We start from the raw sequence: 24,429 nt of genomic DNA on the forward strand, positions 1-24,429 counted from the left end.
CAACACACCGTTTGGCGGATACTGCTATAATCGCATGCCGTTTGGCATTGTCTCGGCATCGGAGATCTTCCATCGCATCATGGAGCAGATGATGGAGGGCATTGAAGTTGTTCGTGTGTACGTGGACGACATCATCATATGGTCCACGACCCCCGAAGAGCATGTTTCCCGTCTCCAGCAGTTATTCCGCCGTGTCCATGCCAATGGCCTGAAGCTGAACAGGTCCAAATGTTGCTTTGGCATGTCGGCACTCAAGTTCCTAGGAGACCAGATCTCTCAGCAGGCCGTGCGCCCGGACACAGACAAGGTCAAGGCCATCGAAGCCATGAAGGTCCCTGAGGACAAGAAGGCGTTGTTGCGCTTCCTGGGCATGGTCAATTTTCTGGGCAAGTTCATCCCAAACCTGGCTTCCCACACCACGGCCCTATGAAACCTGGTAAAAAAAGTCCACTGCCTTTGAGTGGCAGGCAGCACATCAGGCAGAGTGGTTGGAGCTGAAAGCCAAGCTCACCACTGCACCCGTCTTGGCATTTTTCGACTCCAACAGGGAGACGAAGATCTCGACAGATGCGAGCCAGGATGGCATCGGTGCGGTGCTTCTTCAACGTGATGACACTTCATCCTGGGCACCGGCAGCCTACGCATCAAGGGCCATGACGCCCACCGAAACAAGGTATGCGCAGATGGAGAAGGAATGCCTGGGCCTTCTCACTGGAATTCTCAAGTTTCACGACTATGTCTACGGCCTGCCGACAATCACTGTTGAGACGGATCATAGGCCTCTGATCCACATTGTCCACAAGGACCTGAACGACATGACACCTCGGTTGCAGCGCATCCTCCTCAAACTCAGAAGGTACAACTTTGACTTAGTGTACACGCCTGGCAAGGAGCTCATCATCGCTGATGCATTGTCCCGCTCCAACACATTGCCTAGTGAACTGCTGGAAATCATCCGGCAGATTCAATCACAGGTGCAGCTGTGTGCTAGCACCCTCCCGGCGACTGATGAGAAGGTGGTTCGTATCCGCGAGGAGACAGCCGAAGACCCTGACTTGCTGCGTGTCATGCATCACCTCGCCAATGGCTGGCAGAAAGGGCAGTGCCCTCAATTTTATAATGTAAAGGACGACCTGACGGTGATTGATGGTATCCTCCTCAAGCTGGACCGGATTGTCATTCCGCTCAGTCTCCAGAGCTTGGTGCTCAGCCAAATCCATGAGGGACACCTGGGCAGTCGAGAAGTGCAGACGCAGAGCAAGGCAGGCTGTCTACTGGCCCGGTATTAGCCAGGATATCTCGAACATGGTCCTCAACTGTTTGACCTGTCAATGCTACCAGCCAGCGCAGAGCAAGGAGACGCTCCAGCAGCATGAAATCGAGACCTCCCCGTGGTCCAAGGTTGGCATCGACGTCTTCCGTGCGAATGGTCGTGACTACATGTTGATCATTGACTATTTCTCCAATTACCCTGAAGTCATGAAGCTCTTACATCTCACTTCTCGGACTGTCATCAAGGCCTGTAAGGAGACGTTCTCCAGGCATGGTATCCCACTCACTGTCATGAGTGACAATGGCCCGTGCTTCAGCAGCCACGAGTGGTCTATGTTTGCCAAGTCGTACCAATTCAAACATGTCACTTCCAGCCCACACTATCCGCAGTCCAATGGGAAGGTGGAGAAAGGGGTGCACATTGTGAAGCAGCTCATCTGCAAGGCAGCGGATTCTGCTTCTGACATCTACCTCCCGCTGCTTGCGTACAGGGCGACCCCACTGTCCACTGGCATGTCGCCGGCTCAACTCCTAATGAATAGTCCCTCCCAGTGCTGCAGAAGGTGCAGCAGCTCCAAAACCAGCAAAAGCAGGGCTATGATGCTCATGCCACCGATTTGCCCATGTTATCCCCGGCGGACACTGACACCATCAAGATACCGGATGGTGGCTGGTCTGCTCCAGCTGTCGTTGTTCGACAGGCTGCACCCCGCTCGTATGTTGTCCTTAAGGCTGGTGGTTCTGTTATGCGTCGGAACAGACAGGCACTGAAAATGAAATGAAAACCTCTCCACCTCTTTCCACTGATGAACATCTACAGAGTGAGTCAGGGTGTATGTACAGCATCACACCTCCAGCACATGGCTAAGAGCTAGTCTGGTTCAGTCAGACAGAGTAACCACACTTAGGTTAGCAGAGAGTCGAACTCATTAAGAACTGTGCTAACTGTGCTACTAGTTCAATAAATCAGATTGAACTAACTTCAAGGTCTGGAGTATCTTTTGGTCAAAGCTGCATCCAGTTGCAGCCGGTGCTATCCCAGAGTACATAAAACATCACCACACAACCCAAAGGTGGGCTGGTTTAGCACAATGGGCTAAACAGCTGGCTTGTAACAGCAGCGCGGGTTCAATTTCCGTACCGGCCTCCCCGAACAGGCACCGGAATGTGGCGACTAGGGGCTTTTCACAGTAACTTCATTGAAGCCTACTTGTGACAATAAGCAATCATTATTATTATTATGTGCAGGGTAGGTGGATTGGCCACACTAAATTGCCCCTTAATTGGAAAAAAAATGAATTGGGTACTCTAAATGTATTTTTAAATACATGGGATTCAGGACGAGGAATAGGCCACACAGCCTTTCAAGCCTTTTCTGCCATTCAATAATCTGGTTGTAGCCTCAATTCCACTCTCCTGTTGCCGCCCCCCCCCCCCCCCCCAATAATCCTTGACTCCCCTGTCCCATCAAAGGTATGTCTAACTCTACATGGAATACATTAAATGACCCAGCCTCCCCTACTCTCTGGGAAAAGAGAATTCCACACACTAACAACCCTCTGAGATAAAAAAAATTCTCCTCATCTCAGCCTTAAAAAGGAGACTCCTTATTCTTAAACTGTGTCCCCTCATTCTCATCTCCCCCATGAGTAGAAACATCCTCCTGGTATCTACCCTGTCGAGTCCCCTCAGGATCTTACATGTTTCGATAAGATCACCTCTCATTCTTCTAAACTCCAATTGATTTAGGCCCAGCCTTAGAATCATAGAATCATAGAATTTACAGTGCAGAAGGAGGCCATTCGGCCCATCAAGTCTGCACCAGCTCTTGGAAAGAGCATCCTACCCAAGCCCACCCCCCCATCCCATCCCCATAACCCAGTAACCCCACCCAACACTAAGGGCAATTTTGGACACTAAGGGCAATTTAGCATGGCCAATCCACCTAACCTGCACATCTTTGGACTGTGGGAGGAAACCGGAGCACCCGGAGGAAACCCACGCACACACAGGGAGAACGTGCAGACTCCGCACAGACAGTGACCCAGCAGGGAATTGAACCTGGGACCCTGGCGCTGTGAAGCAATTGTGCGAACCAATGTCTTGTCCAATGTTTCTTCACAGGATAAGCGTTTCTTCAGGAATGAGTTGAGTGAACATTCTGGTCCTGCTTCTCAAGCAATTATATCCTTTCTCAGACAAGGAGACCAAAACTGTACATAGTCCAGATGTGGCCTGACAAAGGCCCTGACCATCTTCAGTAAAACTTCCCTACTTTTATATTCCATCCCCTTTGCAATAAAAAACAACATTCCATTTGCCTTCCTAGTCATTTGCTGTAAGCAAGTTAACTTATTGAGACTCATGTACCAGGCCACCCACATCCCTCTGTACCACCGAGTTCAGCAATCTCACTCCATTTAAATAAGGTACTGCTTTTCTCTCCTTCCTGCCAAAGTGGACAAGCTCACATTTTCCCACATTATACTCCATCTGCCAAATTCTGTCCACAAACTGCCTCGCTAAGAACAGATTATCTGGTAATTAACACATTATTGTTGTGGGAGTTGCTGTGGGCAAATTGGCTGCTGTTTCATGCATTACAATAGCGACTGCACTTCAAGCGTGGGTTTCCTCCGGGTGTTCCGGTTTCCTCCCACAGTCCAAAGATGTGCAGGTTAGGTGGATTGGCCATGATAAATTGCCCTTCGTGTCCAAAATTGCCCTTAGTGTTGGTGAGGTTACTGGGTTATGGGGATAGAGTGGAGGTGTTGACCTTGGGTAGGGTGCTCTTTCCAAGAGCTAGTGCAGACTCGATGGGCCGAATGGCCTCCTTCTGCACTGTAAATTCTATTCTATGAAAAGTAGTGGTCATTCACTTGCATCTCTTCCAATTTGGTCGACTGCATTCGCTGCTCCCAATGTGGTCTCCTCTATATCGGAGAGACCAAACGCAGACTGGGTGATCGCTTTGCTGAGCATCTTCGGTCTGTGCGTATTCAGGACCCTGACCTTCCTGTTGCTTGTCATTTTAACAAAAGATCCTGCTCCCATGCCCACATGTCTGTTCTTGGCCTGCTGCAATGTTCCACTGAAGCGCAATGCAAACTGGAGGAACAACATCTCATCTTCCAGTTAGGCAGGCTACAGCCTTCCGGCCTGAACATCGAATTCAACAACTTCAGATCATAGAATTTACAGTGCAGAAGGAGGCCATTCGGCCCATCAAGTCTACACCGGCTCTTGGAAAGAGCACTCTACCCAGGCCCACACCACCCTATCCACATAACCCAGTAACCCCGCTCAACCAACACTAAGGGCAATTTTTGGACACTAAGGGCAATTTATCATGGCCAATCCACCTAACCTGCACATCTTTGGACTGTGGGAGGAAACCGGAGCACCCGGAGGAAACCCACGCACACACGGGGAGACAGCCGGGAATCGAACCTGGGACCCTAGAGCTGTGAAGCAATTACGCTAACCACTATGCTACCGTGCTGCCCACCTGATCAGCTCAATCCCACCTCGACCCATTTGTTTTCATTTCATTTTAACTGTCTTTTACCATTTCTTTCTTTCTTAATATACATTTCATTGCCCCCCCCAATCTTATCCACCTTTCCTTCAACTGTCTCCGCTTTGCCTCCCCCTTCCCCTCCCCCACATCTACAGTTCATCCTCTGATGTTAGTTTCCCTGCTGTTTGACCTTTCACATCTTTTGTCCTCTCTGGGGACTGCCATTAGCACTCTTTCCCCTTGGTTTCTGTGGCCATTAGCACCCGGTTTCCCTGGGTTTCTGCGGCTATGACTCATCTTTCATTCTCACTCCACAGTATAAATATTTCCCACTTTCTCTGTCTGTTAGCTTTGACAAAGAGTCATCGGACTCAAAGATTTTCCAGCATTTTCTCTTTCGCTTCAAAAGTACTACGTGGGCTGTAAAGTGCTTTAGGGTTGTGAAATAAATAAATTCAAGTCTTTATTTTGCAATAAAACTGCAGTTTTAGGAAAAAGGGAAGCCTGGTGATGAGGAGGTGGATAGTTCGTACTAGAATCACAATAGCAGACAGTTGAGCCGACAGTGAGGATGGGAGAGTTGCTCGGAGTTAGGAAAGAATGTTACAATTGGTTCAAAAGTCTCAGAGCAAAGTAGGGGAAGAAAAATCAAGCAGGATTTTCAGCCCTGAGTGACTCTGCTCAAACGAACATTTGAGAATGTGGTGTGAGAATAGAATAGAACTGGCCTGAGTTCCGATGTCCTCTTCTCTCTGCTCACACAAGCCATTAGGTTCAGACTTAAAGAATGAATGAAACAGAAGATGTCTGTTCCCTTGTAGCCCAAACGACAAAGCGGAAAAGGGGAGAACTTTGCAAAAAAAACAATCTGGCCCTTTCAGCCCTGAATCTTGACATACCTGTGTGTCACAGAGAGATGTCTAAGATCATAAAATCTGTTTTCATGTGTTCTAAGGCAAGTAGTTACATGATATTGCGAGGGATGTGATACATTAATGCAGATATGTTTGGGAAATAACCTTACCATATTTAACAGCCCATTAGTAATCTGTTTTATGTTACATCGTTATGCACTTTTGTAACACACTTTTTAACTGAAATCTGATGGAACATTCTGAGAGATGTGATACATTAATGTGGGTATGTTTGGGGAATAACCTCAACATATTACATATTTAATAGCCCATTATGAATCTGTTTTATGTTACATTGTTATGCACTTTTGTAACACACTTTCTTTTTAAATTTAGAGTACCCAATTCATTTTTTTCCAATTAAGCAAACTCCACACGGACAGTGACCCAGAGCCGGGATCGAACCTGGGACCTCGGCACCATGAGGCTGCAGGGCTAACCCACTGCGCCACCGTGCTGTCCTAACACACTTTTTAACTGAAATCTGAATTAATAATAAATGAATTATTCTGCGAGGGACGAGATACATTAATATAGATATGTTTATTAATAATCTCACCGTATTTAACAGCCTATTAGAAATCTGTTTTATGTTACATTGTTATGCACTTTTGCAACACACTTTTTAACTGAAATCTGATGGATTATTCTGCGATTTAATTTTTTTGTAATTCTTCTTTTCTTGGGGATTTAGAATTGCTTTGGAAGCTCGAATGTAATTTTGTCTGGCTCTAAGCAAACTCTGAATGGCTACGACATCACTGCACTTGCCAGGTCGTCACTGGTTGGTAGGTTATTATGCATCGTTTGTAAGTTCTCATGGACAAAATGGACTGAAACCCCTTCCACTCAGCCTTTAGCCCATTGAACGCTACTTTTATGATGATCTTTATGGTCACAAGGAGGCTTACATTAACACTGCAATGAGGTTACTGTGAAAAGCCCCTAGTCGCCACATTCCGGCATCTGTTCGGGTACACAGGGGGAGAATTCAGAATGTCCAATTCACCTAACAGCACATCTTTCGGGACTTGTGGGTGGAAACCGGAGCACCCGGAGGAAACCCTCGCAGACACGGGGAGAACGTGTAGAATCCACACAGACAGTGACCCAAGTTGGAAATCGAACCTGGAACCGGAGTATGGCGACTAGGGGCCTTTCACAGTAACTTCATTTTCTAAATTTAGAGTGCCCAATTCAATTTTTCCAATTAAGGGGCAATTCAGCGTGGCCAATCTACCTACCCTGCACATCTTTGAGTTGTGGGGATGAAACCCACGCAGACATGGGGAGAATGTGCAAACTCCACACGGACAGTGACCCAGAGCCGGGATCCAGCCAATGAATACCAAGCCATGGGTGTCTAAGAAGCAAAATCATACACGGACCTCAGTCTCCAGATACATTTGCTCATTTCCTTTGAGTCCTGACCCTTCATTCTGCTCTGGATTGAGGTGGCAGCTTAAACATAAAGGCCACCTTGCTGTTCAGCCCGCCTGTCAACTGCAGAGGAAGAGGGGCCACGTAAAATCCCAAACTCGCACATGTGCCCGCCGACTGAAATATTGTGAGGTGGCGCGTTGACATCGGGGCGCGCGCCTGAACCTTCTGACCCTAGTTTTAGGCTCGCCAGCCAGGGGTTGTCATAATATACACCAGTATATCATGGTGCAGACACACACACTGATGAACACACAGCAAGACCAATCAACACACACAACACCAGTTAGAGCACACTCACTATAAAGACAGGGGGCATCAGAGTTCCCGCTCATTCAGGATGCAGCCTCTTAGAAGGACAGAGTTTACAGCTCAGATCTTCACTATGTGCTGAGTGCATAGACTGGTTCGGACAGGCACAGGTGTTTAGTTTAATCTAACATCGTGTTAACCCACAGTGAAAGTATGTTCAACAGTTTCTAACTTAATAAAATAGTGTTGTACTATTTTAAGTGTTGGTGACCTGTATGTGTTCCACGGATCCCGAGCACCCAACACATCATGATACCAGGAGTTGAGGGATGTTAGAACTTCTTAGACCTACCTGCAAGTGATCTGCCTTCCACCAGCATACAGCCATCCTGCAAAATGGACAGCGTCTGCCCGCCGCCGCCGCTCCGCATCACCGATAACCTAGGGGCCAACTGGAAGATATTCAAACAACGCTTCCAGCTCTACCTTGAAGCCACAGACCGGGAAGCTGCCTCAGACACCAGGAAGATCGCTCTCTTCCTATCCACGGCCGGGGAACATGCCATCCACATTTTCAATTCCCTCACCTTTGCTGATGATGAAGATAAATCAAATTTCAAGACGGTCCTCCTCAAGTTTGACACTCACTGCAACATAGAGGTGAATTAAAGTTTCGAGCGCTATGTATTCCAACAGCGTTTGCAGGGTAAGGATGAACCTTTCCAGTCCTTTCTCACCCACCTCCGCATCCTTGCGCAGTTCTGTAATTACGGGCCCACCTCCGACTCCATGATACGCGACCAGATCGTTTTCGGTGTTCAGTCAGACCCCCTACGCCAGCAGCTCCTCAAGGTAAAGCAGCTCACCCTAGCGATTGCCATCAAGACCTGCGTGCTACACGAACATGCCACTAGTCGGTATTCCCACATCCAAGCGGCTGAAACGGCGCGGCAAGGTTCCCACGAGGCAGAACGGGTTCAACAATCGAGCAACTCCAGGGCCTCAGCCTGGATGAGGGCGGCCATTTCGCGCGCTTTTCGCGGACTCCCGCGCTTGTGCGCACCGAACGAGGGGACGTCGACGTCGACGAACGTACTGCGTAGGCGCGCACCACGTACGACCGCACCATGCATGCGTGGTGGCTCAGCGAATGTACTGACGCTACAACGTACGGCAACTGTGGCTCCGCCCACTTAAAGCGGCAATGCCCTGCCAAATCCCGACGATGCCTGAGATGTGGCAAACTTGGCCACTATGCTGCTTTATGCAGATTAGCTCAGCCTGCCAACTCTTATCGCTCCAGCCAGCCTCGCAGGAATGTCCAGGCCATTCAACCCACGGTCACCGAGTCCGATGCGGACCTACTACCCGATATTGACACCGAGGACCCAAAGGCGCCTTTTCAAGTCGGTATCGTTACAAAAAACAGGGTGTCCCCGAAGCAAAGAATCCAGCCTCTATTGGTATACAGCATCGATCCAGACGATGAGTGGTGTGCCACCCTTACGGTCAACCGGTCCCAAATACGATTCCGCCTGGACACTGGTGCCTCCGCCAATCTCATTGCACGGTCTGACCTCCAAAGCCTTCGTGTCAAACCAGCCATCCTCCCATCAGCCTGCCAGCTATTAGATTATAATGGCAATGCCATTTATGCCAGCAGCTCATGCCAACTTGAAGTGATGCACAGGTCACGCAAAGCCATCCTTCCCTTTGAAATCGTGGGCTCCTCGAAAGCCTCCCTGCTTGGCGCGCAGGCATGCAAGCTATTGAACCTAGTTCAGAGAGTTCACTCTCTCTCTCCTGCTGACGCGTCTGCCTTTCAGGACACCGACTTCAGGCGCAGCTCGACGCCATTATCAACCAGTACCACGAAGTCTTCGAGGGCATGGGCACGTTCCCGTACACCTACAAGATTTTATTAAAACCGAATGTCACGCCTGTGGTGCACGCACCTCGCCGGGTCCCAGCAACCCCTTAAGGAACACCTCAAGCAGCAGCTGCAGGATCTCCAGAACCAAGGAGTGATTTCCAAAGTCACGGAACCAACAGACTTGGTCAGTTCCATGGTATGTGTAAAAAAGCCTTCCGGCGAATTGAGAATTTGCATTGATCCCAAGGATCTAAATCGCAATATCATGAGGGAGCCTTATCCAATTCCCAAGCGCGAAGAGCTCACATGTGAGATGACTCGTGCCAAGCTCTTCAAACTCGACGCCTCAAAAGGATTCTGGCAAATCCAGCTCGATAAATCCAGCAGGAAACTCTGCACATTTAATACCCCCTTTGGCAGATATTGTTACAACAGGATGCCGTTTGGGATTATATCTGCATCAGAAGTTTTCCGTAGGATTATGGAACAAATGGTGGAAGGCATTGAAGGTGTTCGCATCTATGTCAATGACATAATCATTTGGTCCACCACCCCGCAGGAGCATGTTAGTCGCCTCCAGCGCATATTCAGACGTATATATGAGCACGGCCTCCGCCTCAACAGGGCCAAATGCTCTTTTGGTCAGACAGAACTCAAGTTCCTCGGGGACCACATCTCCCAATTGGGTGTGCAGCCAGATGCGGACAAGGTAGCTGCCATCACAGCTATGAAAACACCAGAGGACAAGAAGGCGGTCCTCCGATTTCTGGGCATGGTCAATTTTTTACGGAAATTCATCCCTAACCTCGCCTCTCATACCACGGCTCTCAGGAACCTGGTCAGGAAGATGACAGACTTCCAATGGCTCCCTGCCCACGAGCGCGAATGGAGGGAATTCAAGACAAAACTGACCACAGCCCCGGTCTTAGCTTTCTTTGATCCAGCAAAGGAGACCAAAATTTCGACCGATGCCAGTCAATCCGGCATTGGGGCAGTACTCCTTCAACGCGATGAGGCCTCATCATGGGCCCCCGTTGCATATGCATCACGTGCGATGACCCCCACGGAGCAGCGCTACGCGCAGATAGAAAAGGAGTGCTGGGCCTTCTGACCGGTGTGGTTAAGTTTCACGATTATGTCTACGGACTTCCTCAATTCACCGTCGAGACCGACCATCGCCTGCTGGTCAATATAATACAGAAAGACTTGAACAATATGACGCCTCGCCTCCAGCGTATTCTTCTCAATCTCTGGCGATACGACTTCCAGTATACACCCCAGGCAAAGACCTCATCATTGCTGACGCTCTCTCCTGGGCAGTCAACACTCCATGTGACCCAGCGGGATTTGTCTGCCAGGTTGACGCCCAAGTGGCCTCCAATCTACCTGCCTCGGATGAACGCCTCGTCCAAATTTGCCGCGAGACGGCGGCTGACCCCTTGCTACAGCGTGTCATGCGCCACCTAACGGACGGGTGGCTCAAGGGCCAATGCCCTCAATTCTATAATGTCAGAGATGATCTGGCGGTAGTAGACGGGATTCTTCTAAAACTGGACCGCATTGTCATCCCGCATAACATGCGCCAGCTTGTCCTGGAACAACTACACAAGGGCCACCTTGGCGTGGAAAAGTGCCGCCGACAGGCCCGAGAGGCAGTGTACTGGCCTGGCATTAATGACGACATAGCCAACACAGTGCTCAAGTGCCCCATTTGTCAGCGCTTACAGCCGGCCCAACCACGTGAGATCCTGCAGCCCATGAGTTGGTCACGTCACCATGGACCAAGGTGGGCATCGACCTGTTCCACGCGCTGGGTAGAGCTATGTCCTGATCGTGGACTACTTTTCAAATTACCCGGAGGTGATACGGTTGCACAACCTCCCCTCGTCTGCAGTCATTCGTGCATGGAAAGAAACCTTTGCTCGACACGGCATCCCGCTCACGGTTAAAAGACCATAAGACCATAAGACATAGGAGCGGAAGTAAGGCCATTCGGCCCATCGAGTCCACTCCACCATTCAATCATGGCTGATTTCAACTCCATTTACCCGCTCTCTCTCCATAGCCCTTAATTCATCGAGAAATCAAGAATTTATCAACTTCTGTCTTAAAGACACTCAACGTCCCGGCCTCCACCGCCCCCAGTGGCAATGAATTCCACAGACCCACCACTCTCTGGCTGAAGAAATTTCTCCTCATCTCTGTTCTAAAGTGACTCCCTTTTATTCTAAGGCTGTGCCCCCGGGTCCTAGTCTCCCCTGCTAATGGAAACAACTTCTCTACATCCACCCTATCTAAGCCATTCATTATCTTGTAAGTTTCTATTAGATCTCCCCTCAACCTCCTAAACTCCAATGAATATAATCCCAGGATCCTCAGACGTTCATCGTATGTTAGGCCTACCATTCCTGGGATCATCCGTGTGACTCTCCGTTGGACCCGCTCCAGTGCCAGTATGTCCTTCCTGAGGTGTGGGGCCCAAAATTGCTCACAGTATTCTAAATGGGGCCTAACTAATGCTTTATAAAGCTTCAGAAGTACATCCCTGCTTTTATATTCCAAGCCTCTTGAGATGAATGACAACATTGCATTTGCTTTCTTAATTACAGACTCAACCTGCAAGTTTACCTTTAGAGAATATGTCGGACAATGGCCCCTGCTTCGCCAGCCAAGAATGGTCCAATTTTGCCAGGCGGTACAATTTTGCCCATGTGACGTCTAGTCCCTTGTACCCCCAATCCAACGGCAAAGCGGAGAAGGGAGTACATATAGTCAAACAGCTCCTATGCAAGGCTGCCGATGCTGGGTCCGATTTCTACCTCGCCTTGCTGGCCTATCGCTCCGCCCCGCTGTCCACTGGCCTGTCGCCAGCCCAGTTACTCATGGGTCACACCCTGAGGACGACGGTGCCGTCCATCCATGTCCCAGACCTCGACCACGTTCCGGTCCTTCGCCAGATGCAGCTGTCTCGTGCACAGCACAAGGCGGCTCATGACTCCCGTGCAGCTGATCTCCCTGCTCTGGCTCCAGATGACAACGTCCGCATCCGTCTTCCGGATGTGGGCTGTTCTGCAACTGCTGTGGTTCTTCGGCAGGTGGCCCCCCCACTCGTTCCTGGTTTGTCTACCGGATGGCTCTATTCTGCGCTGCAATCGACGCGCCCTTCGTCTCGTTCCACGCTCGTCACATGATCCTCCAGTGGCGCCTCGCCCTCCTGCTGACCCTGCCACAGACTATGCAGAGCTCCCTGTCACTCTGCATCCCCCTGACTTTGACGCAGTCCTGCCCGCTCCTGAACCGGCGGCTCTCGACCCACCCTTGAGGCGGTCAACCAGAATTCATCGCCCACCTCAGAGACTAAATTTATGAACTTTGCGAACTGATGGACTCTCTGAATTGTTTTGTTGCTCTGTTTGATCGTTTCCCTGGTTTGTATATAGTGTTGATCTCGTTATTCTTGTTGCATACTGCTTCTCTGCACCAGGCACCTTCCCATGTAAATAGCTTAGTTCTCATGTACGTAGTCCTGTAAATATGTCTTCGCACCCCACACGTAGTTAGGAACATTCTCGCCACACATTATTTATTGCCACACACATGCATTTTTTTTTATAAAAGGGAGGTGTCATAATATACACCAGTATATCATGGTGCAGATACACACACACTGATGGACACACAGCAAGACCAATCAACACACACAACACCGCAGCCAATCACCAGTTAGAGCACACTCACTATGAAGAAAGGGGGCATCAGAGTTCCGCTCATTCGGGATGCAGCCTCCTAGAAGGACAGAGCTTACAGCTTACAGCACAGATCGTCACCATGTGCTGAGTGCATAGACTGGTTCGGACAGGCACAGGTGTTTAGTTTAATCTAACATCGTGTTAACCCACAGTGAAAGTATGTTCAACAGTTTCTAACTTAATAAAATAGTGTTGTACTATATTAAGTGCTAGTGGCCTGTAAGTGTTCCACGGATCCAGAGCACCCAACACATCAGGGGTAACCTCCACTCAGCATCCTCCCTGTTAAGCCCCATCAGAATTTTCTAATTTTGGTTGAGATCGCCTCTCAGTTTTCTGAATTCTGAAGGCCTAGTCGATTCAATATCTTCTCATTGCTCCAGGTGTCCAATTCCTTGATTATCCGTCAAGGAGAGATATGTCCCTAAAGGCCCAATTTGTAAAAAGACACCACATGGACAATCTATTATTTGGGGCCAGTTTAGGGGCTGCTTTAGCTCAGTGGGCTAAACAACTGGCTTCAATTCCCGTACCGGCCTCCCCGAACAAGTGCCGGAATGTGGCGACTCGGGGCTTTTCACAGTAACTTCATTGAAGCCTACTTGTGACAATAAGCGATTATTATTATTCTCCTACATCCAAAATTAATTCAGAATGAAAATCTATAAAAATGTTCCTCACTTTGAATGTTGAATTTCCGGCAGAGTTTTAGGCCTGTGACTAAACTTCACTGCATTCAGTCTGCTTGTCTCATGCCTACATGATAATAGAGCCCAAATTCACACAGGGCCCACTCGAAATAGCCCAGGGGAAACATGTAATCAATCTGCAGATCACTAAGCAGAGCAAAGCATTCAGCACGTTCACCCAGTTGAGAGGAATGTTTCCTCTCTGAGATTCATTTTGAGAGGGATCTCATGCCTATGTGATCTAAACTATTTACCGATGCTGTCGCTACTGCCTTTGGGCAAAATAAGACCACACAATCGCTTCAAGGTAATTTTCTGACTTTGCACAGTATCAAAGAGCTGTGCCCGATGTAATGCATATCAGGCATGTGCAGCAGACCATTTTCCAACTATGATTTCCAATGGCAGTAGGGTGAGATCACGCCCCACTCCTGATTTAAGGGCATGATTTAGACCGCCACTTCACTGAGCGACTTTGGTATAGCCTGAACACAGCATGGCTGCTGGGTCGGGCCACGGCGTGATTTTGCTATATAACTGCATGTCTTTCTCTTTAAGTTTGACTCCTATTGGAGCATCCCCAATGCTTTTTGTCCTCTTCCATGTTCAGCAGCAAAGAAAGTTAACCTGTTACAAAATCAGAAAATGCTGGAAAAACCCAGCAGGTTCTGGCAGCATCTGTGGAGAGAGAAAGAGAGTTACTGTTCCGAGTCCGTATGGCTCCTTCTCCCTTCGTGAAGTTAACCTGTTGACGGCTAACCTTACTTTTACCTGGAAAATGCTAATGGAAAGAAAAAATTAAGTGGAATGGTTTCCGATTAGTTTTATTAAATACTTAGAGCGCATAGCACACACTGTGGATGACAAATTCAGGGAACTAATGTGCAAATGGAAAAGACAATAATGAAGGGATTGTGATTGAATAGATTGAGATTTACAGGATTGTAACAGGAGAACTTCCTTTAAATCTCATTTGTAATGTCCATTTAAAATTCAAACAGTTACTCTCTTTAGTATATAATGAAATGTATGGACTTGTTTTACCATTGTAGTGAAGTGTGATTTTCTGTTGCAGGTCTAGTTCAGACAGTGAAAGATCACATAACAAAGCCAACAGCTATGGCTCGCGGGCGTGTTGCTCATCTAATTGAATGGAAGGGCTGGGGTGCACATGGGCGAGGATGTAATACGTGCCCGATGGATGAAGCTCATTACTCCAGCCTCACTGATGAACTGAAGGAGGCTCGCTTTGCAGCCGGTAAGATGAATAACGCTGTGTTTGACATTGTGTCCCACTCAACATGCACGGAGATGGAGGTGTGGCAGCACAGCGGCACAGTGGTTAGCACTGCTGCCTCACAGCGCCTGGGACCTTGAGCGACTGTCTGTGTGGAGTTTGCAGGTTCTCTCCATGTCTGCATGGGTTTCCTCCGGGTGCTCCGGTTTCCTCCCACAGTCCAAAGATTTGGGGGTTAGGTGGATTCGGCATGCTAAATTTCCCCTCAGTGTCGAAAGGTTAGATGGGGTGACGTAGATGGGGCGGGAGATTGGGCCTAGGTAGGGTGCTCTTTCTGAGGGTCGATGCAGACTTCTTGGGCTGAGTGGCCTCTTTCTGGACTAAAGGGAATCTATGATAAAGCAGTCAGTTACACTACCAGTTCAGAATTTTAATATAAATTTAGAGTATCCAATTATTTTTTTTAAGTTAAGGAGCAATTTAGCGTGGTCAATCCACCGAACCTGCACGTCATTGGGTTGTGGGGGTGAGACCCACGCAAACACGGGGAGTGTGTGCAAACTCCACGCGGAGACAGTGACCTGGGGCTGGGATTGAACCCGGGTGCTCAGCGCATGAGGCAGCAGTGCTAACCACTGTGTCACGGTGCCCCATTCACTACCAGTTCTAAGCCAAATGTCCACTCAAACAATATGGGGAAGGGGGTGGACAATGGCCATCTTCCCTCTGCCCCAATTCGACACTTTGTGTCACTGTAGTTTTCAAGTAACAGCACATGGTCAAAGTATTTGAAACTGCTTCAAAACTAAAATGTATGTAGGAGCTGCTGTGTAGTTTCAAGCCTTAATCCGTTGATCTAAAACTTGACATATGTAAACTGGCAAAGTACTGTGCTATGTTGCGCTATTGATGTCCAGACTCTATACCAAACGGAAGTGGCCAAGGCTGGTCTTCTGCTTCAATGCTTTCCCGCTCACACTTACCACCTCATTGTGCAAAATCTGTGCTGAGAACAGAACTGCAAAGCCCCAACCCAGATTCTTTGTCAAACAATCCATCATCTACAAGGAGATATTGAGCAGGATCTTCCATCCACACTCCGTCAATTTCTGGCTTGAACTGGGACTGAAAATATGGGCAGGGTTGGAGTCCACCATGACCCACCCATTTCCACACCCACTAGATTGCCTGCAAGAACTAACAGGTGAGGCTGAATTTTCGTCTGGGCTTGGGAAAATCTGATTGGCGCATTTGCAGAGCTCGCAAAATGCATGGCCAATCCCATGTGTGAGCTTACGCGGTTCTTTTCAAACAGGGGTTGGGTTCGGGTTACATTTTGCGAGCTGGGATGGGGTGTGTGAGGTCAGCTGCTTATAAGGCCTGGCTCAGTTCTCTAACACAGCAGCCCAGCTCCCAACTTCATTTAAAGGCCCCTACTTTTCACCCTATTCCTTCTCCATGCCATCTCACATTCCCCAAAGTCACCACGTGCCACCTCTATGCCCCATCCCACCCTAGACACCTCACATGCCACACGCCACATCTATGGCCCCATCACTCCATTCACCTTTATGTCCTCATGCCATCCCATCCTACCTCTGTTTCCCCATGGTACCTCACATAACCCCTGCTTCTCCTCCCCCTCCATTATATCCTCCACAGAATACATAGAATCTATAGAATCCCTACAGTGCAGTAGGAGGCCATTCAACACATCAGTTCTGCACCAACCCTCCACCACCCTTTCCCATAACCCTGAACGATATTGCCACTACAGTAACTGACTTCATTAGTAAGTGTGTAGAAGACTGTGTGCCAAAGAAGCAAATCCGCGTGTTTCCCAACCAGAAACCCTTGATGAACAGGGATATCCACTATTTGCTGAAGTCTAGGTCTGGTCAAGCGACCCTGACCTCTACAAGAAAGCCAGATATGACCTAAAGAAATCCATCAACGATGCCAAAAGACAGTACCGGACAGCTTGAGTCCCAGGCTAGCCGCACGGACCCCCGCTGTCTATGGCAAGGTCTGCAAGACATAACGGGCTACAAGATGAAGGCATGTAAAATCGCCGGCTCCAATGCACCCCTCCCTGATGAGCTCAACGCATTCTATGCCCGCTTTGAGCAAGAGGTCAGCGAGAGCGAGCCCTCCACCCCAGAAGCCGCAGATAAACATGTATCTGAGATCACCATTGCAGACGTCAGAGCAGCCTTCTTGAAGGTCAACCCACGGAAAGACACTGGCCCGGATGGGGTACCCAGACGAGCATTCGGGTCTTGCGCGGATCAGCTGGCAGGGGTATTCGCAGATATCTTCAACCTCTCTTTTCAACAGTCTGAGGTCCCTATCTGCTTCAAGAAGACGTCCATCATCCCTGTACCAAAAAAAAGCCAAGCAGCGTTCCTTAATGACTATCGTCCAGTGGCTCTGACATCCATCATCATGAAGTGCTTCGAAAGGTTAGTCATGGCACGAATCAACTCCAGCCTCCTTGATTGCCTTGATCCACTACAGTTCGCCTACCGCTGCAACAGGTCCACAGCAGACGCCATCTCCATGGCCGTGCACTCTACCCTGGAACACCTCGATAACAAAGACACCTATGTCAGACTCCTATTTATCGACTACAGCTTAGCCTTCAACACCATCATTCCTACGAAACTCATCTCCAAACTCCGTGGCCTTGGCCTCGGCCCCTCCCTCTGCGACTGGATCCTGAACTTTCTAACCAACAGGCCACAATCAGTAAAGATAGGCAACAACACCTCCTCCACGATCATCCTCAACACTGGTGCCCCACAAGGATGTGTCCTCAGTGCCCTACTATTCTCCTTGTACACCTATGACTGTGTGGCCAAATTTCCCTCCAACTCTAGTTTCAAATTTGCTGATGACACCACCGTAGTGAGTCGGATTTCAAACAATGATGAGACAGAGTACAGGAATGAGATAGAGAATCTGGTGAACTGCTGCAACGACAATAATCTCTCCCTCAATGTCAACAAAACGAAGGAGGTTGTCATCGACTTCAGAAAGCATAGTGGAGAACATGCCCCTGTCTACATCAATGGGAACGAAGTAGAAAGGGTCGAGAGCTTCAAGTTTTTAGGTGTACAGATCACCAACAACCTGTCCTGGTCTCCCCATGCTGACACTATAGTTAAGAAAGCCCACCAACGACTCTACTTTCTCAGAAGACTAAGAAAATTTGGCATGTCAGCTGCAACCCTCACCAACTGCTACAGATGCACCATAGAAAGCATTCTTTCTGGTTGTATCACAGCTTGGTATGGAGCCTGTTCTGCCCAAGACCACAGGAAACTACAAAAGGTCGTGAATGTAGCCCAGTCCATCATGCAAACCAGCCTCCCATTCATTGACTCTATCTATAATTCCTGCTGCCTCAGAAAGGCAGCCAGCATAATTAAGGACCCCACGCACCCCGGACATACTCTCTTCCACCTTCTTCCGCTAGGAAAAAGATACCAAAGTTTGAGGTCACGTACCAACCGACTCAAGAACAGCTTCTTCCCTACTGCCATCAGACTTTTGAATGGACCTACCTCGTATTAAGTTGATCTTTTCTCTACACCTTGCTATTCTGCACTGTAAAGTCTATGATTCTATGATTCTATGATAACTGTAACATTATATTCTGCAGCCTCTCCTTCCTTCCCTATGTACGGTTTGCATTGTTTGTATAGCATGCAAGAAACAATACTTTTCACTGTATACTAATACATGTGACAATGGCACATTTTTGGAGACTAAGGGACAATTTAGCATGGCCAATCTACCGAGCTTGCACATCTTTGGACTGTGGGGGGAAAAAAACACACAGACACAGGGAGAATGTGCAAACCCCAGACAGACAGTCACCCAAGGCCACAATCGAATCCGGGTCCCTGGCGCTGTGAGGCAGCAGTGTTAAGCAAAGTGCCACCTCCCCCCCCCCCCCCCCCCCCCCCACCCCCCCCACCCCCTTAGCTGACATGCCAAATTTTCTTAGTCTTCTGAGAAAGTAGAGTCGTTGGTGGGCTTTCTTAACTATAGTGTCAGCATGGGGAGACCAGGACAGGTTGTTGGTGATCTGTATACCTAAGAGAGGCACTAAAGGAATATTTTTCGGCAGTATTCACACAGGAAAAAGACAATGTTATCGAGGAGAATACTGAGATACAGGCTACTAGACTAGACGGGATTGAGGTTCATAAGGAGGAGGTGTTAGCAATTCTGGAAAGTGTGAAAATAGATAAATCCCCTGGGCCGGATGGGATTTATCCTAGGATTCTCTGGGAAGCTAGGGAGGAGATTGCTGAGCCTTTGACTTTGATCTTTATGTCGCCATTGTCTACAGGAATAGTGCAGAAGACTGGAGGATAGCAAATGTTGTCCCCTTGTTCAAGAAGGGGAGTAGAGACAACCCCGGTAACTATAGACCAGTGAGCCTTACTTCTGTTGTGGGCAAAGTCTTGGAACGGATTATAAGAGATAGGATTTATAATCATCCAGAAAGGAATAATTTGATTAGGGATAGTCAACGAGGGTAAAGTAGTTGATGTGGTGTATATGGATTTCAGTAAAGCGTTTGATAACGTTCCCCACGGTAGGCTATTGCAGAAAATACGGAGGCATGGGATTCAGGGTGATTTAGCAGTTTGGATCAGAAATTGGCTAGCTGGAAGAAGACAAAGGGTGGTGGTTGATGGGAAGTGTTCAGACTGGAGTCCAGTTACTAGTGGTGTACCACAAGGATCTGTTTTAGGGCCACTACTGTTTGTTATTTTTATAAATGACCTGGAGGAGGGCGTAGAAGGATGGATGAGTAAATTTGCGGATGACACTAAAATCGGTGAAGTTGTGGACAGTGCGGAAGGATGTTGCAGGTTACAGAGGGACATAGATAAGCTGCAGAGCTGGGCTGAGAAGTGGCAAATGGAGTTTAATGCAGAAAAGTGTGAGGTGATTCATTTTGGAAGGAGTAACAGGAATACAGAGTAGTGGGCTAATGGTAAGATTCTTGGTAGTGTGGATGAGCAGAGTGATCTCAGTGGCCATGTACATAGTTCCCTGAAAGTTGCCACCCAGGTTGATAGAGTTGTTAAGAAGGCGTACGGTATCGCTTCTCGGCCTTTTGGCTAAGATCAAGTGTCTGTAGATTGAGCCTTTGGGTTCAGATCTGATATGTCTCTCTTGTGGGGACCATGAATTTGATTCAATTTGAATTAGTTTTTTGGAGCAGGTGAGGAGCTGGATTAGGGGTTCACCCCTGACCCACACTCTGAGCCCTGGCTTGGTAACTCAGAAAAGGAAAAATTAAAAAAAAAAAAAAGGCGTACGGTGTGTTAGCTTTTATTGGTAGAGGGATTGAGTTTCGGAGCCATGAGGTCATGTTGCAGCTGTACAAAACTCTGGTGCGGCCGTATTTGGAGTATTGCGTGCAGTTCTGGTCGCCGCATTATAGGAAGGATGTGGAAGCATTGGAAAGGGTGCAGAGGAGATTTACCAGGATGGTGCCTGGGATGGAGGGAAGATCTTATGAGGAAAGGCTGAGGGACTTGAGACTGTTTTCATTAGAGAGAAGAAGGTTAAGAGGTGACTTAATAGAGGCATACAAGATGATCAGAGGATTAGATAGGGTGGACAATGAGAACCTTTCCCCTCGGTTGGTGATGGCTAGCACGAGGGGATATAGCTTTAAATTGAGGGATGATAGATATAGGACAGATGTCAGAGGTAGGTTCTTTACTCGGAGAGTAGTAAGGGCGTGGAATGCCCTGCCTGCAACAGTAGTGGACTCGCCAACATTAAGGGCATTTAAATGGTCATTGGATAAACATATGGATGATAAGGGAATAGTGTAGATGGGCTTTAGAGTGGTTTCACAGGTTGGCGCAACATCTAGGGCCGAAGGGCCTGTACTGCGCTGTAATGTTCTATTGTCTATTAGAAAACCATTAAACCTCTAACAATCTAAGAAAACTCTGGATTGAGACTCACTATCATTGAGTCTGGACAAAAATACGAAGGCAAAAAAAGATGCAATCCTTTCTGTGCCCACTCGGTTTGTAAACAAACAAGAAATCACTTAAAGACTTATCCTGTTTCAGGCTCATAAACATTTCAATAGTTCTTGTGTCAGACAAGAACCACCTGCTGAGCGTAAGCTTTTATAATAATAATCTTTATTAATGTCACAAGTAGGCTTACATTTTCTTTAAATTTAGAGTATTCAATTATTTTTTTTCCAATTATGGGGCAATTTAGCATGGCCAATCCACCTAACCTGCACATCTTTGGGTTGTGGGGCTGAAACCCATGCAGACATGGGGAGAATGTGCAAACTCCACACAGACAGTGACCCAGGGCCGGGATCGAACCCGGGTCCTCAGCGCCATAGGCAGCAGTGCTAACCATTGTGCCACATGCTGCCCTTCAAGTAGGCTTACATTAATATTGCAATGAAGTTACTGTGAAAATCCCCTAGTCGCCACAGTACGGCGCCTGTTCGGGTACACTGAAGGAGAAGTCAGAATGTCCACTTCAACTAACAAGAATGTCTTTTGGGACTTTGTGGGATGAAACCGGAGCAACCAGAGGAAAACCACGCAGGCACGGGGAGTGTGTGCAGACTCCGCAAAGTCAGTGACCCAAGCCTGGAATCAGACCCAGGCCCCTGACGCTGTGAAGCAACAGTGCTCACCACTGTGCTACTGTGCCGCCCTTTTGAGTCCCAGTCAAGCATTCATAATGGAAAAGCCTTCATCATAGAAGTTTCTAGCTCCACGACAGAGCAAATGTTTAATTTCAAAGCCAAGTGCCTGTCAATCAATGGAGGGGAGCAGGTGCAAACCATTTTTTCTACCTTCAGAAGTAAGCTATTTTTTTTTTAAAGCTAAATCCGTCAGTTGAATTAAATCAGAGCACAAATATCTGATAGTGGAGGACTTAAAAAAAATATTTTTAATACATTCTAGTGCTTCCTCCTTTGGAAAAGTACTCCAATGCATGTTAACGATTACACAATGCTGGTCAGTGTGAGGGTCAATGTAACTTTGCAGCTCAAATCCCTAGGATGAATCATTGCATTAAAAACAAAGCTACAAAAAAGCACCTAATAGTGACAATTGAAGGTGTCAAAACATTTTATGCTAACCTTCCAGAACATTCCCAACTCTTCAAAAGACTTTCTCTTTTCTTCACCAACTGTCAAACCCGGCGTGCTTTTAATGAACTTCCAAAACCACCAGACGAAAATGGGGTACAGGAAGAAACCCGATTTTCTCTTAATGGGGGATGGCATGTGTATTACTCACTCGGGCATCCCTGAGCCGCAAAAAGGTCAAAGGGAAATGACACTGGGTCAGGAATGCGGAGGACAATCATATTTGCTCCCCCAAAAATTGAAGTGTTGTGATTCACACATTGAAATGCAGACAAAAATTCAGCCCATGGTGTTCAACTGTGCAGCCCATGTTCTGGCAAGTGGATTGCAGTATCTACAAGACTGAAATATATCATCCAATGTATTACATGCATTAAAATCTGTGGATGGACGAATTGCTCATAAACATTTAAAATCAACATAAAATGCAGTGGAGGATTACCAGCAGCTGTTGGACTGCCGGAGCACATCTGCTGGCTGATTCCTTGGAGGATATTGGGGAACCCACTAAAACTATTTAGATAACCCCAAAGACGGAAGATCATCAGGATTGGTGGGTGTATCTGTGTGGTGTATGTCAGTCATGCCACCATCAAAGAGGTCCATCAATTCAAGGGGCGGCACGGTAACGCAGTGGTTAGCACTTCTGCCTCACGGCGCCGAGGACCCAGGTTCGATCCCAGCCCTGGGTCACTGTCCGTGTGGCGTTTGCACATTCTCACCATGTCTGCGTGTGTCTCGCCCCCACAACCCAAAGATGTGCAGGGTAGGTGGATTGGCCACGCTAAATCGCCCCTTAATTGGAAAAAAAAGAATTGGACACTAACTTTATTTTTAAAAAACAGGTCCACTAATTCCATAAGAGCACAAGTTCTGGAGAGTTAAAACAAAGTCATGACAGAGGGAAGACTGAAGCGTGTTCCAGCATAATAAGGATGGAAGAAGGTTAGGAAGTATTTAGATTGTAATCCTTTTGCACAAAAACCATTGAATCCGTGTGGCATTGCTGAAGGGATTATATAAATTGGGTTGAGAAAATGGAACCAACAAGTTGAAGCATCTCACCCGTCCATTATCCATTGGCTCCCTCTCATGACACCTAATGAGTAAACAACGCCACTAACTACTCACACTTCCATTAAGAGGAATACTCTGGTTCCTGTGTTGCCACACCATGCCAGGGGTATCTATTCCCTGCATGGAGGTGCATTCAAACAGAATATAAATGTCAGCAAGATCAAAGCCACTGTCCTCGGTCCCTGCCAGAAACTTTGTTCCCTAGCCACCATCTCCATCAGTCCCCCTGGGAACTCTCAGAAGCTGAACACAACTGCTTGGAACCTTGGTGTCATGTTTGGCCTTTGATTGAGCTTCCAACCACATATCCGTGTCATCACCAAGAACGCTTATTTCTACCTTACAATGGTTTTGGTGTCTTCCTGAATTAAACTTCTCCATTTTGGTCAGTTATAAGCGCGGGACACCCATGAGTCGCCAGGGGTGGCACAGTGGTTAGCACTGCTGCCTCACAGCGCCAGGGACCTGAGTTCAATTCCGGCCCTGAGTGACTGCCTGTGTGGAGTTTGCATGTTCGTCCCGTGTCTGCGTGGATTTCCTCCGAGTGCTCCAGTTTCCTCCCACAGTGCAAAGATGTGCAGGTTGGGTGGATTGTCCTCAGTGTCCAAGGGTTAGGTGGGGCTACGGGGATAGGGCAGCAGATTGGGCCCAGGTAGGGTGTTTGTTCGGAGCGTCTGTACAGACTCAATGGGCTGAATTGTCTCCTTTTGCACTGCTGAGATTCTATGATGTTTGACCTCTTTAAGGGCATTAAGGTGTTTCCGTTCTCCTCCACATGTTGACCTTTCATCCAAAGGCACAATGTTTGTTTTCACAGGTATGCTGACGACACTCAGCTCGACCACACCACTACCTCTCTCAATTCCTCCTCTCTTGCTAAATAATCAGATTGCTTATACAACATCCGGAGCTAGATGAGCAGAAATTGCCTCCAATTAAATATTGGGAACACTGGCCTGATTTTCATGCTCCCCCGCCGATGGGTTTTTAGGCAAGAGGCAGCATCAAATTGAAGGACGGGCTTCATCCTTGGTTCCTGCACTCCCCACCTTTACAGCTCCAATTCGGCCTGGCCACTTAAAGGCCATTTCCCAATTTTTAGGTTGGCGCGAGTATTTCCCAGGTGGGGGGTGCGGGGGGAAGCCCATAAATGATTGGGCTTAGGCCTTGGGCAGAAAAGGGGGGGGGGGAGGTTGCAGGGCCATCAGCAGAAGCCCCCTTCTAACCTCAGGCCCCCT

The 24,429-nt window shown here is 48.0% G+C and overlaps 1 protein-coding gene and 1 non-coding gene across 2 annotated transcripts in view; both read left to right on the forward strand.

Moving 5' to 3' along the window:
• fam131c (family with sequence similarity 131 member C) overlaps nt 1–24,429 on the forward strand; it is a 58,428-nt gene that overhangs the window by 21,050 nt on the left and 12,949 nt on the right. The window contains 2 exon segments of the mRNA XM_072478293.1: nt 6,401–6,494; nt 14,785–14,967. Of these exon segments, the coding sequence (XP_072334394.1) occupies nt 6,401–6,494; nt 14,785–14,967 (277 nt within the window).
• LOC140393408 (U2 spliceosomal RNA) lies at nt 20,068–20,262 on the forward strand. The gene has a single exon (XR_011935596.1). It is a non-coding gene; the product is annotated as a U2 spliceosomal RNA (small nuclear RNA).

This window comes from Scyliorhinus torazame, chromosome 16 (assembly GCF_047496885.1).
Source record: "Scyliorhinus torazame isolate Kashiwa2021f chromosome 16, sScyTor2.1, whole genome shotgun sequence".
NCBI lineage: Eukaryota > Metazoa > Chordata > Chondrichthyes > Carcharhiniformes > Scyliorhinidae > Scyliorhinus > Scyliorhinus torazame.